At 40.8% G+C, this 17,105-nt stretch overlaps 1 protein-coding gene across 1 annotated transcript in view; it reads right to left on the bottom strand.

Annotated features, from left to right (window-relative positions):
• The window catches only part of elovl6 (ELOVL fatty acid elongase 6), a 104,896-nt gene that overhangs the window by 31,082 nt on the left and 56,709 nt on the right, over positions 1–17,105 (bottom strand). Inside the window, exon 2 of the mRNA XM_067991020.1 lies at positions 7,271–7,402. Coding sequence (XP_067847121.1) covers positions 7,271–7,402 — 132 coding nt within the window. The remainder of the gene's footprint in view (positions 1–7,270; positions 7,403–17,105) is intronic.

Genomic DNA, 17,105 nt, shown 5'->3' with positions numbered 1-17,105 from the left:
CAAACTCGGAAGACTGCATATAGGGCCCCAAAGGCAAAGTAAATCATACTACACAAAGAGTAGTTTACAAGAACCAAATACAGAGTCAAGTCAGATCGCAACCTACCCACAGTTAAGCATGGATACAGGGTCAGTGTCTGAAGTGTTTTACTTTTTACTGTAGAAGCTATTGAAACCGTATCTGAAAGGACTATCTTTCTTCCTTTTAACTGTAGGCTGTATTTAGTACAGTTGTGTACCAATTCTGAACTGACACTGAATAATGTAGTCACACAATGCTGCAAGGAGTTTTAGTTGATTTCTGGCCATGAAATCTACATCATGAGAATAAGGGGATCTGTTGATTTTAAGGCCAAAAAAAATAGAAATAAAAAAGGAATGACGACACATCCATTTTTCCACACGTCAAATAGAACTTTAAAATAAGTGTAGAGAAAAATAAATCACAGATTGCAGTCTACAATGATATTTTAAAAAGTTAGGAAAAAATATGGTTAAATTAAAAGGAAGTAAGAAAGGAGTTCTTTTTCTGCAAAGTATTACCCCATTTTATAAAGAAAAGTATTTGCTCAAATTTCTGACATGCTCCATTGGGAGTATAAAGTCGGAAAATGACCTCTATAAATGTGTTCACTATTTTGATCGATTTTTTTTAAAAAACATCAATTTTACCATCCATATGGAAACCCTGGAGTTGAGTCTCTCTCCAATGGGGAGTGTCCCAGAGTGACTATAGAAAACAGAAGAGGCTGTGACTTAGCATCAGCCTAGAACAGGGGTGTCAAACTCAATTTACACGGTGGGCCTGATCCGACATTCTGGCACTTGGCATGGGTCATGTTCAGCAACAATTACTTGGACACACTGGGATAGAAATTGGTATGTGTCTCACCCGTTTCTTGGCCGTAAAACAGGTTTAACGTATACCAATTTCTGGGCGCGAGGTCCTGCACCGGTGGCATGGCCACTGCCATATTGGTCCTCGCTGTTTTTAGGCATCCCTGGCGGCTGCCTGAAATCAGCATTGGATCAATTTAAATATGTAAAGAAGGGTCCTGCGCCTGTGTCAGGATCTTTTGCCAAATGTGTGAAAAATTAGGTGGAGCATGCGCCATGCAAGCTCTGACCATTTTTTCCCTGTTCTACAGCAGCCTAAACAGTGGTCCTTAAAGAAATGCTGAAGAAATGGTAGGGAAAGTTTTGTTTTTACTTCCTCTTCTATCCAGCATGGAGGAGCAGAAATGCTCCTCCCAACTCCACACTATGGGTTGCTACCGGCCGTACCCGGCCCTCCTGCATTTCCTCCTTGTATTGGAGCTTGTGATGCTCCCTGAGCATAATGAAAAATCCTCTCCATCAGCTTGTTCCCCATTTGCTCCTCCTAAATGAATGCTGGCGCTTTGTGTTTGCGCGGGGGAGCGCAAAGTTTAACAGCCACAGTTCTCCTGGGCTGTGAGAAGCATTGCCTGGGCCATTCATGTCCCATTTCCGGACACATGGTAAGACCATAAGAGATAGGAGCAGAAGTAGGTCATTCGGCCCCTTGAGCCTGCTCTGCCATTTAATGAGATCATGGCTAGTCTGATTTTTACCTCAACTCCACTTTCCCGCCCTTTCCCCATATCCTTCGACTCCCTTGCTGATCAAAAATTTGTCTAACTCAGCCTTGAATGTATTCAATGACTCAGCCTCCACAGCTTTTTGGGGTAAAGAATTCTAAAGATTCACGACCCTCTGGGAGAAGAAATTCCTCCTCATTTCCGTCTTAAACGGGCGACCCCTTATTCTGAGAATATGCCCCCTAGTTTTAGATTCCCCCATCAGGGGTAACATCCTCTCAGCATCTACCCTATCGAGACCCCGTAACACAAAGCGCAGGACACCGAGGGCCAGATCCGACTCACGAATGCGCGTGTTTGACACCCCGGCCTAGCAGCTGCTCTGGAGCTTTGGAAACCCAAGAAACCACACAATCTGCTGGTTATTCTGCTCTCCCACCCAGTCTCATGGTTTCCTAAGGTCCTGCACTCGAGAGCAGCTCTTGGAATGACCCAAAGTCATAACTCCCACTGCTGGAACTGCTTTAAAATGTCCAAAAGCCAAAATAGTTCGAGCAGTGGCTTAGGGGAAACAAACATTTTAGAGAAATATCAATCAAAATGCTGGTGGGCAGGTAAAGATGATTCTGCACTCCCAGCAGAGAGGTGTTTTCAAAGGAAGCACAGGTTGGACACTCTGCTACAACATTGTTGCCAGATTCTCTGACCCACACTCCATGAGCACGCCAAAGTTGTACAGATTTAGGAGGGAGCAGGCCCCTAATTAAACACCAAGCATCAGAATTCATATGTTAAAGGCTCGTCATATGCTACAGTTAAATCTAAGCTGTAATATTTAGTAAATACAAAAACAATTTGCTTTTTAAAAAAAAAATAGCACCTTAAACCAAAGGGGTTAATTCCCTTATGTTATTTCACTGTTCCAACAAAACAGCGATTTATTGCACCCAGCAGCAGATGGTGTCGACCAAAGAAGGACTTTTCTCCTTTGGGTCAAGTGGTCTTGAATAAAAACAAGGAACTAGACTATCATATGACTGTGAGCATTGTGTAATGAGTCTTCTTGACTCCCATCAGCATAGCATAACACCTTGCTGAAATTCCCCCAAGCTGATAGCTTTCTCAGACATGTACTGGAGTGATACTTTAAAGGAATCTACATAATCAAAGCAGGCCTTTGATTGGTTAGGTCACCTGAAATGGAATTTTCCATATGGTTATGTTTACGTATTTACGGTCAGACTCCAAATCGCTCAAAGCAGGAGGTTGGAGGGGAAAGGTTGAAGGTTTTCAGAAGATGGTTCACATAGCCTTTCAGGATGAAGGTCTAACGAACTTTAGAAGGTCTTAGGAAGTTGAAAGAGAGCTGAAGAATATAAAGTGTCAACAGCATAAGTGACGAAGCACTAAGTATTGCATAACAGTGATCATAAAAAGTCACAATATGTGCTAAGTTAAGTAAACTTGAAAGAAAAGTGATTGAAGGAAAACTGCGATGACAGTGACTTGCTAAAGACACAGACAAGAGGTGCTCCAAGAGCATCTCCAAACAGAGCACCGCCGTCTCACATCACAGCTGACAGATGGTCAAAGAGAGGTTGTATTATGCTCACCTCACACACAACAGACTAGAGTTGGAAGAGTGGAGGGGACAGGCTGCGATGAAGGACTGGAGTAGGTTGCAAAGGGAGGACAGGCAAGGGAAGTGAGTTAGCTCTTTAGAGGGTTCGGGAATACTCTGCTCTTCATTTACATGGAATTTGTCAAAAATTGTTGCCAACAACGTCTCCATTTAGTGCAAACAGTCTCAGTGCTATTTAGTTGTGTTGAACTCTTGCATTGAGTGTAGAATGGTCCTTCTTGCTCATCATCTAATGGTGCTGAATAACCTTGTTTGGATTTCTTATGCTTACTCTGCTCTTCCATTTTGTTTTGAATAACGCAGGCAACACCATGTAGTCATTCCCTAACGGTGTGTTTTGTGAACCTGAGGCAAATGTTTAGGTGATGAGCATGTTATATAAAGATCTTGAAGGTCAGTGATCGTAAATCATTTTTCTTTTTGCACAATATTTAAAGCTTTAAATAGGTATTGGTGCACATGAGTTGATCCAAATATGGAGGTACTTAGACTGTTTTGATGCAGGTGATGTATTGCAGTAGTCATTGCTGAATGGCATATCAATCAAAGCCCAGCCAGGGGACACTGTCATGAATGTAAAATTCCAATTTGTACTATAGTCCCTTGCATGTTAAAGGTTTCACTTGTTTCTGCCTGCTTTATTTGCTCTGCATTGCTGTCTAGGAAACATAGAATTGGTTGCACACACTACCACAGGAATGAAGAAGCACAGCTTTTCTTTCTCCTGTAAAGTTTTCATATAAAGCCCAGATTGGTATATTTTGATGTGATATTTTAGCCTGATATCGGGCCAGAATTTGCCACAGCGTGCCCCATGAGTTGGGTTTTTCCTCACCTTTCAGCTCGCAATTTTTTTGTGCTGCAAGTTGCTGGAAGTGCGAGCTGATAACAGTGCAGCAAGGTCAACGGGGCATCTGGGACCTTGGTGAATAGGACCAACAGTCTATCTCCTTAACCAATTAAATTTAAGGATAGAGAAAGAAACAGAGTGAACAACAGAGAAGGGAATAGGGTGAATTAAAGTCAAACTGATTACAGAAAGAGAAATAAAAAAGGGAAAGAAAGATTGGATTAAGTGTGAGAAAAAGAGACAGAAAGGAACTGCAAGAAGAAAAAATTTAAAATTTAATAAACCTCTAAGAATAATTTACTACCTGCAGGAGTGAGACTCCCGTTTCAATTATTCCCTTTCTGGACCTCAGAGGTGGAGTGGCATCGCAAGAACATAAATCTAATCATTAAAAGGGTCCTTACATCATGAAATACCAGCCCTAACTTTCTGTAGCGAGTTTCATTCGTATTTACGGCACAAATCCAGCAATTTATTGAAACTCATGGGGAGAGTGACGGAGAGATCCCATTTTTGCGAGGCTAACGGCGAAGCAGAATAATCGTCCAGCAATTTGTGGTGATTCGCAACTCACAGGGTATCTCTTCCTCGCCACAAATTGCTGGATTGTTTACATAACGGCGTGCACTTTTAACTCGCCAGCAAATTCTGGCCCAATATCTGGAGGTTCTCCAACCAGGGCTGACACATGTCAACATCTTAAGTCTTTTCAGAAACCTAAAAGAGAAAACATGAAAACCTTGACAGGCTAGATAAATTAACAGAATATTTGATACTTTGATTAATCTAACTGAGAGATGGAACACATTGGTCCTCACATTGGACCCTTCATCACTATAAGTTTGCGATAATGAACCTTTAGCTGTGGAAAAATTAACTGATGCAATGGCACAGGATCTGGGGGTTTGTACAATGTCGGAGACCATGGGAGAAACCGCCCATCAACTACATCATGACATTTTGATGCATCTTTTTTGACACATTTTCCCAGAGCCTATCGAGCAGTGCAGTATTCCTACGGTTTGTGGAATGAAGAAATATGAAGCAGATGCTGTAAGTGTACAGAAGTGCAAAAGTATTGTACAAAATTAAAATCACTTTACTTTGATTGGTATGTGGCAAAAAGGTTTTATCAAAAGCACAAAAGAATAACCTATATGTGATTTGAAAGAATACATACAATAACAGGAATGCTTCAGTTATAGCTTTAAGCCTAAAGTAGGCAGGGCATTCATTTAATATAACCAATAGCAGCAATATGCTAACTAATAACTGTCACTAGTGCTTCATTTAACTAAAATTGTACCCAACTATATTTTCAAAAGAAAAACACTGCAGGGAGGGTCAGGGGCAGAATAATAGCCACAACATTAGAGCACTGGATTTACAACTATAAAAGTCTCACTTTTGAATCCCACACTTATACTGACATATGCCAATAAATTCCTCTTCTGCCCTGTTTCTATGTATGCAAACCAGTGAGCCTTTCATTTCTTGATTCAGTGTCTTCCTGGCAGGAGTAGGTAGTCATAATATCATCTAAAAAGTTTTATAACTGAGCTTTTTAAACTTCATTTTCCCCCTTTTTGTTTTAAGCCAGAGAACCAACTGTCCTGCCTGCTGTTTATTGGCATCAAGTTAAATGTCATTTGGATACTCACGAGCAGACCATCTTCCACAGCCAGAGAATGTAACAGTGAGCAGAATAACTTGATCTCTTTGTCTCAAAGTGGTGTCTGTAGTATTATGCCATCCTTTCAAGAAGGAATGGCTCAAGCTCCGTCTAGTGGACAGGTAGCCTCTCTGCAGTAAACTTTTCTGCATTTACACTCTCGGCTCAAAGGAATTACATGCAGGAATATACATCAGAGCTGCACAGCCTACCTGATTTTGCATCCGTTAATTTTAATGGCCAAAAAATTGGATGAACTCCATTAACAGGTGCACTATCCTCTGCATCTGAAATTCCAGTAAGTGTTGCTTTGTGTCAAGAGTGCAAAAGTAGAAAATTACCCCTATTGGGTAGTAATGATCATTGTGGAACAGTATAAGTAGTAATTATTTATTGTGCTATCAGTTCAATGTAATGACATCACCATGGGAGACATCATTATTGTGTTGTGGCAAGTAGTGCATGTTTTTACCAGCAGTGTTTGGAAACTGCCACAAACTGAGCAAACCACTTTGGGTGATCTGAGATGGTAATCTGGATCACTTAGTTCAATGATAGTATTGATGAGAGAAGATTTTTAAGAAAAATTGATAGGATATTCTATAACAAGAACATTGTTTTTAAAGTAAGCATTATGTCACAAATAAAGAACTTACAAATCTTTAAAATAAATTGGTGTCATTTTGAGAAGGATGTGAGCCATTTTTTGTCCCTCATCTTTTATGAACTGGCCTTCCTGAAATGAAGGAAAGCTGCAATGCTGAAGCATCAACAGCTGGCAAAAACAATTTCTAGCAGCTAGAAGTACAAATACACCGAAAAGTGCGCAATTAAACGCTCTGATCATGGACACTATACATTTTAAGACATCTATTTTGGGACAGAGATCATTCCAAATCCTTCAATTCTAATGCTAAACAAAACTTCTGAAAGGAGAGGGGCTTATTACAGAAATGTACCCGATTAAGTTTTTAAAGCAGATGCCCTGATTAAAACAGTTCAACATACAAAACAGAATTAATTACCATTAATTAAAATGCATTAAAAAATTATGGAAAAATTTGCTTGACTACAGTTACCTACCTAAACCTTTCTTTTTATATGAACTAAACCAGGTCACTTAAACAGGGCAACAAGGACATGTCGACTAAAATTTACTTTGTGATTAGTAAATACTTTGTAAGACTCTTCAGAAATAAGTTGCTTAATATTGTTACTTGTACAGAACATTATAACATAACTTGACTATCAAATATCATATAACTTTTTTTTAAAAAGTAGTTTCAGCCCCTGACAACAAAATCAATACAGGAAAAAATTGAGGCTAATACAAATGGTAAGATAAAGTCAAACAGGAAAACAACTGCAAATATCAAAAACTCCAATACATTAAAAAAAGACTGGGCTACAATTGTTGCTACTTCATGATCTATTGGTTAATGAATTTAGAGATGATTTTAATTCTCACCAACCAAGCGTGCAGTATGGATGGGAAATACCATGCTCTTTTCACGTCATTAAACCAGAGGAAAGGAAGTGATACTTACCTGAACAGTGCAAGGCTCAGTGACCACAGCACCAAGGGTTTCCTCAGCTCAAACTTCGCTCGTTGTTTCATCAAGTGTCGACCACCGAATATAAATGCAGCATATAGAGCTGAATACAAGAAAGACTTCTTCCTAAAAATAGTAACAAAAAACAACTCCATTAGTGCCAGTGCAAGTTATGAGAATATGCAGGGCTGAAACAGCAGCATTTAAACTTTTTTTTGTCTGCAAATATCAACATATTCTCAAGGATCCCTGAATTAACTTTCAAAAGAAACTGTACACTCCTGATAACCAATTTTTTTTTAAAACTAAATTTAATTATCCAATAATTTGAATTCAGCAACTTTGCATTAAGAGTAGACTGTAGTGTCAGCTACCCAAAGTGAAAACTGCAGTCAGTGCAGAAAATGTCTTTTTTAAAAGTAGTATACAGCAACATAAACAACATAAATATAAATCAACAAAGACAGAAACATACAAATAAAAACGTACAACACAGAATTCTTGAGACACTGATCTCACAGCACTTGGTGAGCCCAAACAATGAAGGGTAGAAATCCAATGGTCTCACAGCCCACTCTCCCCCAGATCCACTCACTTACGGGCTAGAAATTAGATAGTTTAAAATTCTTATTACATTTTCAAAAGCAATCCAAGATCCACAATAGGAACTACTTCCAGTAAGGTAAGTAGCTTTTTCGAGGAACACTAGGAATTTAAAATGCAAGCAAATGAAATACTAGATGTAGTACATCATGCACAATTGTATTTATATTATTCACAAAATGTATGCAAAAGCGAGTTATAAAAAGCATGTTGAGTCTTATAGGAGTTGAATATTAGAGGAAGCCAGAATTGTCTTAAATCAGCAAATCTTTTGAACAACGACCTGCATTTATATAGCATCTTTAACGTAGTAAATCATCCCAAGACACTTCACAGGAGTGTTATCACATAAAATTTGACATCGGTCTATACAAGGAGATATTAGGAGGTGACGAGGCAGGTTTTAAGAAGTGCCTTAAAAGGAGAGGCGTAGAGGGGTTTAGGGAGGGAACTCCAGTGCTTGGGGCCTAGACAGCTGATGCACAGCCGCCAATGGTAGGGCGATGGAAATCAAGGTTGCGCAAGAGGCCAGAATGGGAGGAACGCAGAGTTCTCCCAGGGTTGTAGGGCTGGAGGAAGTTACAGAGATAGGGAGGGGCAAGGCCATGGAGGGATTTGAACACAAGGTTGGGAATTTTAAATTTGAGGCATTGCTGGACCGGAAACCAACGTAGGTCAGCGAGCACAGGGGTGATGGTAGAACGGAACTTGGTGCGAGTTAGGATATGAGCAGAGTTTTGGATGAGCTCAAGTTTATGGAGGGTGGAAGATGGGAGGGAAGATGAAGACTTTAAAAGGTTTATGATCTTGGATAGAACACAAATTATTTGCAGCTCGCATTAATATAAAACCATTATAAGACATCTCATCACCTTACCTTTTCTCCCCACATAACACTTTTTATACAAAAATTGCATTTTGGCAATAATGCACTTCTTTTCAAATATGAAAAATGTATTCACTAAAGTAACTGGCAAGTGAATAAAATGCAAGATACATTTTACCCTCCTAATTGAATTGTATAGTGCCTACTACACTATTAGAAATGAAAAAGAATGATTCACAACATCTAATATGTTTATTATTCCAAAATCTTATATAAGTGACATTTACTTTGATTCATGATCGACCGATAATGTTAAGAAATAAAACCCAGGCTCTATTCTCTAGTCCCGCAACCTAATCTAAACAGTATTGCCTAAGTCATTTTGAAGTATCGTATTTTGAAATACAGTACTCCATTCTTCACATAATAGCTCTGCCATTTTAAACTAAGACTAACAAATCTCTCACAATGTTAGATTAAACATAAGGGGTAAAAATAGGCTATATATTTTACAGTACATCTTTGGATTTCTCCTGTAAAATGACACTTAAAAAAGGGGAAAAACAACTCATTAAACCACTCAACTCAAAAAAAACCCATAAAGAATGGTAATTTTTCTTTAATTGGGCAAAGTACGGTAAGCAGTCCAAGGCAATGTCCTAATACAATTAAGTGAATATTTTTGTCAGCTTGATTTGTCCAAATGCTTTTTTTAAACTTCCAAGTTACAGGCCAGGTTCCAAGGCTTTATATCAAATGCACTGTACTTTAATATCACTTAAACACTAAACCAGCTTTTATGCATTTGAAAAAGAAAAAGCAGATTCTAAATACATGAATGAGTAAAGCACTCAGACAACAACCTCCATACACATACCACAGTTCAGATTGGTTGTGATTACATGCCAGTTATTTTACCCACTGATCTAAAACTAGAATTTCAAAACACGAGTATATCATGTTAGAATAAGCACAAACATACCTTGCATTTGTTAACCTCAAGCAACAGCTCAGTGCAACTCAATTTAGCAGAGATGAATCATATTTCCTGTCTACAATGGTTAACGTAGAGCCCTGCACCTCACAGAAACTAGGCTCATTTCTCCCTCAAGTGTTTGCTATAACATTTATGCCACCATGCAGAACAACAATAAAAAAGGCAAATGCTTATTTTTCCTCAGACTGAAAGTGTTTACACAATGTAAATCCTGGTTCTGAAAGTTTTTAAACATGTAAATCCTAGTTTACAAAGAATTACAAAAGTTCCAGAACTCATTCTACCCATAAAATTTTATTCTGCACATTACCTATCTTTTGAAGCACTTTATTTAGGATTTGATGATATAAATAAAATACAAGCATAAATGGTCTAAAACAGCGACATCATCAGTATTATATGGTATTGGACAACTTGTATTTACATAGCACTTTTAACGTAGTAAAAAGTCCCAAGGCGCTTCACAGCAGCGATTATCAAACAAAATTTGATACGGAGCCACATAGGGAGATATTAGGACAGGTGAGCAAAAGCTTGGTCAAAGATGATTAGAATCATAGAAAGGTCACAGCATGGAAGGAGGCCATTCGGCTCATCGAGTCCGCGTCGGCTCTATGCAAGAGCAATCCAGCTAGTCCCACTCCCCCGTCCTTTCCCCGTAGCACTGCAAATTTTTTCTTTTCAAGTACTAATCCAGTTCCCTTTTGAAGGCCATGATTGAATCTGCCTCCACCACTGCCTCGGGCAGTGCATTCCAGATCCTAACCACTTGCTTTAAGAAGCGTAAAAGGAGGAGAGAAAGGCAGAGAGGTTTAGCGAGGGCATTCCAGAGCTTAGGGCCTTTACAGGTGCAACAGTACAGTTACTATTAAATACACACAGTAAAAATGGTAAAATAAGGTGGCATGAAACAAATGAAATGAAAATCCATGATATAATTACAGGGGAAGACAAGTCAGACATCCAATAGATCCAATGATGCCAACAGATCCACAGGGGCAATGAGGAGAGGGTCGCTTGGCACCACATTACACTAGCCGTGGCTCAGTGATAGCACTCTCGCCAATGACTCAAAAGGTTGTTGGTTCAAGTCCCACTCCAGAGACTTGAGCACAAAATCCAGTTTAACAATCCAGTGACGTTAAACACTTTCAGGCAGACGTAAAATATCCCATGGCACTATTTCGAAGAAGAGCAGGGAGGGTCATCCATGTCCAGGCCTGAATATTTATCTTTCAACCAACATCACAAACAGATTATCTGGTCATTATCACGTTGCTGTTTGTGGGAGCTTGCTGTGTGCAAATTGGCTGCCGCATTCCCTATATTACAATAGTGACTACACTTCAACGGTACTTCATTGGCTATAAAGCGCTTTGGAACAGCCTGAGATCGTGAAAGGCGCTATATAAAAATGTTTTTCCTTCTTTCTTTTTACACAATGAACAGTAGGAAACTGAGCAGTTGGCCTACCTAGTCACCCAGAGGGTTCTCCATGGGAACATCAAGAGATCAGGTAAATCCAGATACTACTTTGAAGTATGTTAAGAAAGTAGGACCATGGCAAATAATGGAAATTAGTAAAAGGATAATCAAAAACAGCTGCTGTATCAGGAAAAACTTCTTTACTCAAAGTGTTTTTTTGGAATAATCTACTAAACAAGGTAATGGAAGGACAGGATTTAAATTGAGGTTATTCCAGATACAATATGAAAGCCACAATGAATTTTTTACATTCCTGATTGTTCAGGCTGTGACTGCCCAATACAGCTGAATCAGAGTTTGAGCTTTGATTCTTTGTAATATTATGGTCTTGCAGCCTGAGCTTCCTTAAGATGTTGTACTTGCTAATGTCAACACAATTCGTGATGGTAGTAATATTAAGTGTAAAGTCAATAAAACCCAAGTTAGAGATGTTATCTGATTTGACGTATCTATATTCCACTTAAAAGAATCACTTCAGTTCTGTCATTTACTGCCAAATATAATTCTCTTACCAGGACATTAAAGTCTTCATGTCAGCTGTCAAGTTTTCTGCTAATACACAGTGAGATTCTGGAGGCTAATCACATCCTTTAACCATAAGAATTGTGAAGGACATTGCATTACAATCAAAGATAGGTGAAGGGTGTTGAAGCTGGGGCACCACATCAGTGCAAGAGGAAAAGAATCTCAAGGCACAACCCATCAACCTCCATGCAATCTAACATTTTTTGCTAACTACACAACTGGGGGCAGGCACAGAAATACATTTTAGTGAGGCCCATTAGGCTAAGAGACAGAATGTGAACATACTGGTCCACGTTATGTGTTACTGTAGCATTTGTGAAGGGCGTCCTTAAAGATAGCGCATTTAGGTTAACTCAACTGTTTGTGGCTGTATAAAGTGAAGTAAACAGAAAGTATAAACTGAAGGATCTTAAAAGTTTCTATGTGTTAGACTCCTCTGGAAAACCAGTAGAGATCCTGAAAGAAACAAAGTGCTCCTGGTGATCAAATCCAGATCTGCAATATGTACACCCCTACCATGAAAATTCAAACAATGCCAAGTGGCATGGTTTATTCCCTTTATTTGTGCTGGCCAACTAAAGTATAAATGTTTCTCAGATCTACCATGGATACGCTCAGGGAGAGCTGTTTTATGTTACCAACTATACAGTATATCAGGGCTACCGACTTGCAGTGATTCAATAAGTGAAATTCTGTTTTTATTACAAAGTTTTATGGGAGTGTTAGGCAAATTGTGTGATTATTCTCAAGGACCTGGCGTTTGGGAGAAGCGAGAAGGGAGTTTTGGAGTACTGTGTAAGGAGAGTGGAAGAGATGAAAGAGGTGCTGGGGTATGGGAGCATTGGGGAAAGGGCTGTTGCATGTAGGACAAATGGGAGGGTAATCTCAGGGGGTTCTAATAGTGGGAGGGGAGTTGTGGGGATTCAAGGTTGGCTTTTGAGGCTTGGCAGCAATGGATGGTATGGTTTGGGAGCACTGGGCAGGTACTGGGATTTGGGAGCATTGGTGGCTATTAGGAGGAGATGCTGTGGTCTGTGTCTATAGGAGGAGGTGGGGGGGGGGGGGTGGGGGGGAAGAAGGAGTCCCAGGATTTAGAAGCAGGATAAGTGGAATTTATGGGGTGTGGGAGTACTGGGATGGTCAAAAGATCCAGGAGAATTCAAGATGCAGGAGAATGAAGGCTGTAAGTTTTTATCAATCCCCTCCTGGGACTTTTTAAAAGTGGTTTTCCAACACCAGGTCTTGGTTGTTTAAAATTGTTAGATGGAAAGTGGTGTGGAGAGCACGAATGAATTCCCAATATGGTCTCCCAGTGGGCAAGGCATCTCATCAGGAGCACAACTTTGTAAAATTATTCCTATGCTGTATTTGCCAACTTCAAGTACACTATTTGTTTCAAAGAACAAACACATGACTCCTGGGATAATCAATTGGTGGTCACCCATTCCAGCTCCCATGTTCTTGCCCATGACTCAGAAACCAGCTTTAAATTGCTTCCTGCACTTTTACTACCTGGGTCACAGCTAGGAATGCAGCAATGGGGCTTTTGTAGGTGTGAGCAGGGTGCAGCGCTAGGGAAAAGTGTGACCAGTGCTCAAGGCTGGGGTGGGGAGAACAGGCAGAAGACAGAGATAGGAGGCAAGTGGAGAATGGGGAGAGGCAGCAGGAGGGAGCATCAGGCAAGAGACCCGATTTTCAGAGGGTGGCACAATGGGAAAAGCAACCCCGACCTTAAATACGCATATTCTAAACTCGAGTTTAGAAGAATGAGAGGGGATCTCATTGAAACATATAAAATTCTGACAGGGCTCGACAGACTGGATGTAGGGAGGATGTTTCCCCTGGCTGGGGGGTCCAGAACGAGGGGTCACAGTCTCAGGATACGGGGTAGGACATTTAGGACTGAGATGAGGAGAAATGTTTTCACTCAGGGCAGTGAACCTGTGGAATTCTCTACCACAGAAGGCTGTGGAGGCCAGATCACTGAATATATTAAGAAGGAGCTAGATAGATTTCTAGACATAAAAGACATCAAGGGGTATGGGGAGAGTGCGGGAAGATGGTATTGAGAGAGAGGATCAGCCATGATCATATTGAATGGCGGAGCAGGCTCGAAGGGCCGAATGGCCTGCTCTTGCTCCTATTTTCTATGTTTCTATTGAGAACTGGGAGAACTCAGAGGGATGTGTAATAAATAAGTTTTTAATTGAAGTAGACAGACCTGATGGAAAAAGTGTGACAAGAAACTGTTACAGCAAATAAGCGTTTAAAGGAAGTGCAAGCTATAGCAAAGACTCAATGTTATATATGTGGTCACCAACAACTTTCATACTGTTAAAACAAAACACTCCGCTGAATTGATCTTTACTTGTGAACAGAAGACGTTGAAGGATCTACAAGGCAACGGGCCGGAATTTGCTGAAAAAATAATGGCGCGAACAATGCACAACCGTTATTAATGTGCAAATTGGCCAGCAACTTGTGGTGAGGAAGAAATGCCCCATGAATTGCGCATCGTCACAAGTTGCTGGTCGATTTGTGCCGCTCCGCCATTAGCTTCGCAAAAAGGCATCTCGCACTTAACCTCTCCATGAGTTTCATGAAGTTGTTGCATTTGCACATTAACTGCCCAATAAACTCAACACAGAAAGTTAAGTCTAGTAATTAATAGCACAAGTACCCTTTTAACGATGTGATAATTATTAATGACTTCCAATCAACCTGTCTGACCCAGAAAATGAACAATTAAAAGTGTGGTCTCATGCCTTCAGGTAGTGAATTTTTGGAGATTTCAAAAATGTCAATTTTTAAAAAAAAATTCTTTTTTCTTTGTCACATTTTTTCTCTCTCAATCCAATCTTTCTTTCCATCTCTTTATTTCTCTTCCAGTACCTGATTTGACACTAAATTCACCCTCCTTCTCAGTCCCACCTAGGTTTGTTTCTCAATCTTTAAATCTCATTGGTTAAAAGAGTTACACTGTTGGTCCCATCGTTCACCAAGGCCCCAGGTGTCCTTGCTGTGCTGTTATCAGCTCGCACTTCCAGGGCAAAAAAATCTTTGAGCTGAAGGGTGCAGTAAAAATCTAACTAACCGGGCATGCCGTGAGATGCCCTGCTCCCGAAAGCTCCTGCCCATTATTACAGCAACAGTCCACAACCTTACCAGTCTCCTTTTGATTTTTCTGGGGGGTTGATAAGGATGCTGAAACAGCAATAGTTTTCCAGATAGCAGAGGTGTTGATGTAATAACACATTTGCTTCTCCATACTGCTTTCACACCATTTGAACTGTTACTTCCTTACATTAGTGGACAGCCAGTGATGCAACAAATTACATTCAAGAAATCAGTAGGTTCCAAGTTTACTAATCCAAAGGTTTGTGTACTCTAGGCTAACAATTATCCTTTAGTTAAATCCCTGAGGCAAGTTTAAAACTTCTGCCTGGGAAAAATATTAACCCACTTACATTTAACCTCGACCACGTCCGTCCTATTTCCTGCACATCTGCCCTCACCCCTTCCCCTCCCCTCCCTCCCAGAACCAAGATAGGGTCCCCCTTGTCCTCACTTTCCACCCCACCAACCTCCACATTCAACGTATTATCCTCCGCCACCTCCAGCGTGATCTTCCCCTCCCCTCCCAGCATTTCGAAGGGACTGCTCCCTCTGCGACACCCTGGTCCATCACCCCAACACCTGCTCACCTCCCCAAGGAACCTTCCCATGCGAGCGCAGGAGATGCAACACCTGCCCTTTCACCTCCTCCCTTCCCACCGTCCAGGGCCCCAAACACTCCTTCCAGGTGAAACAGCGATTTACTTGTACTTCTTTCAATTTAGTATACTGTATTCACTGCTCATTGTGCGGTCTCCTCCAAATTGGGGAGGCCAAACGCAGACTGAGTGATCGTTTTGCTGAACACCTCCACTCTGTCCGCAAGCGTGACCCTGACCTTCCGGTCGCTTGCTATTTTAATTCCCCTTCCCACTCCGAACCCTCAGTCCTCAGCCTCTTACACTGTTCCAGTGAAGCTCAACGGAAGCTCGAGGAACAGCACCTCAATCTGTTGTTTAGGCACTTTACAACCTTCCGGACTCAACATTGATTTCAATAATTGCAGACCATAACCACTGCTCCCATTTTTTTTGTTGGACTGCAGGTGCTGGTTATGGTTCTGATGTTGCCACTTACAGATCCTCTAGGCCAACCTTTTGTGTCTTAACCTGTCCCATTACCACCTTCCTTGCCTTGCACCATCATCCCTTTTGTCATTTAATCACTCCTGCTCTTTACCCTATCACAGACCTTCACTTTTGTTCTTTCCTCCCCTCCCTCCACCTCTTTCCCTGGCTCTGTACTTGCTTAAAAACTTTAACTCTTCCAGTTCTGACGAAAGGTCTTTGACCTGAAATGCTAACTCTGTCTCTTTCTCCACAGATGCTGCCTTACTTGCCAAGCTTTTCCAGTATTTTCTGTTTTTATTTCAGATTTCCAGCATCCGCAGTATTTTGCTTTTGATTTAAAGACAAGAAAAGCTTTAGATAACAGAAGCAACAGCAGCAAACAGAAGCATTAGTGAAAAAAATAAAGGCAGAGAAACACAGATTATCAAACACTGTCAACAAAATAACCATCACCAGAAGGGAAAAACTGGCACTTTGCTTTGCAGGCAGATTTGAGAGCTTTTCCCTCAGTGTCCCTGCCAATGGTAGCTAGGGAAGGGACCTTGTGTCTTCCTAATGTTTCAAGTTATAAAAGGGTGAGACTTAAGATCTGACTCAAGGATTTACAAAAATTTGAAGACTAGGATGAATTTAGAAGCACCTCTGAAGAGATTTCAAATGAGGGCTAAGTTATCAATTAGTACACACAAACAATAACTTGCATTTAACATAGTAAAACATCCCAACGTGCTTCACAGGAGCAGAATCAGACACTAATTGACACTGAGCCAAAGATGGAGACATTAGAACAGGTAGGTAAAAGCTTGGTCAAAGAGGAAGGTTTTAAGGACATCTTAAAAGAAAGCCAGAGAGGCAGAGAAGTTTGGGGAGGGAATTCCAGAGCTTGGGGCCTAAAGGGCTGAAAGCACGGCCGCCAATGGTGGGGCGAAGGAAGTGGGGGATGTACAGGCGGCCAGAATTGGAAGAACACAGAGTTTTTGGAAGGTGTAGCGCTGGAGGAGATTTACAGAGATTGGAAACAGCAAGGCCATGAGGGATTTGAACACAAGGATGAGAATTTTAAAATCAAGGTATTGCTGGAATGGGAGCCAATGTGGGTCAGCAAGCACAGGGGTGATGGGTGAATGGGACTTGGTATGAGTTAGGATTCGTGTAGCATAGTTTTGGATGAGCTTAAGTTTATGGAAGATGGGAGGCCAGCCAGGAGAG

Source organism: Heptranchias perlo, chromosome 1, assembly GCF_035084215.1.
Source record: "Heptranchias perlo isolate sHepPer1 chromosome 1, sHepPer1.hap1, whole genome shotgun sequence".
Classification (NCBI taxonomy): domain Eukaryota; kingdom Metazoa; phylum Chordata; class Chondrichthyes; order Hexanchiformes; family Hexanchidae; genus Heptranchias; species Heptranchias perlo.
This window is presented reverse-complemented; position numbering and strand designations above follow the sequence as displayed.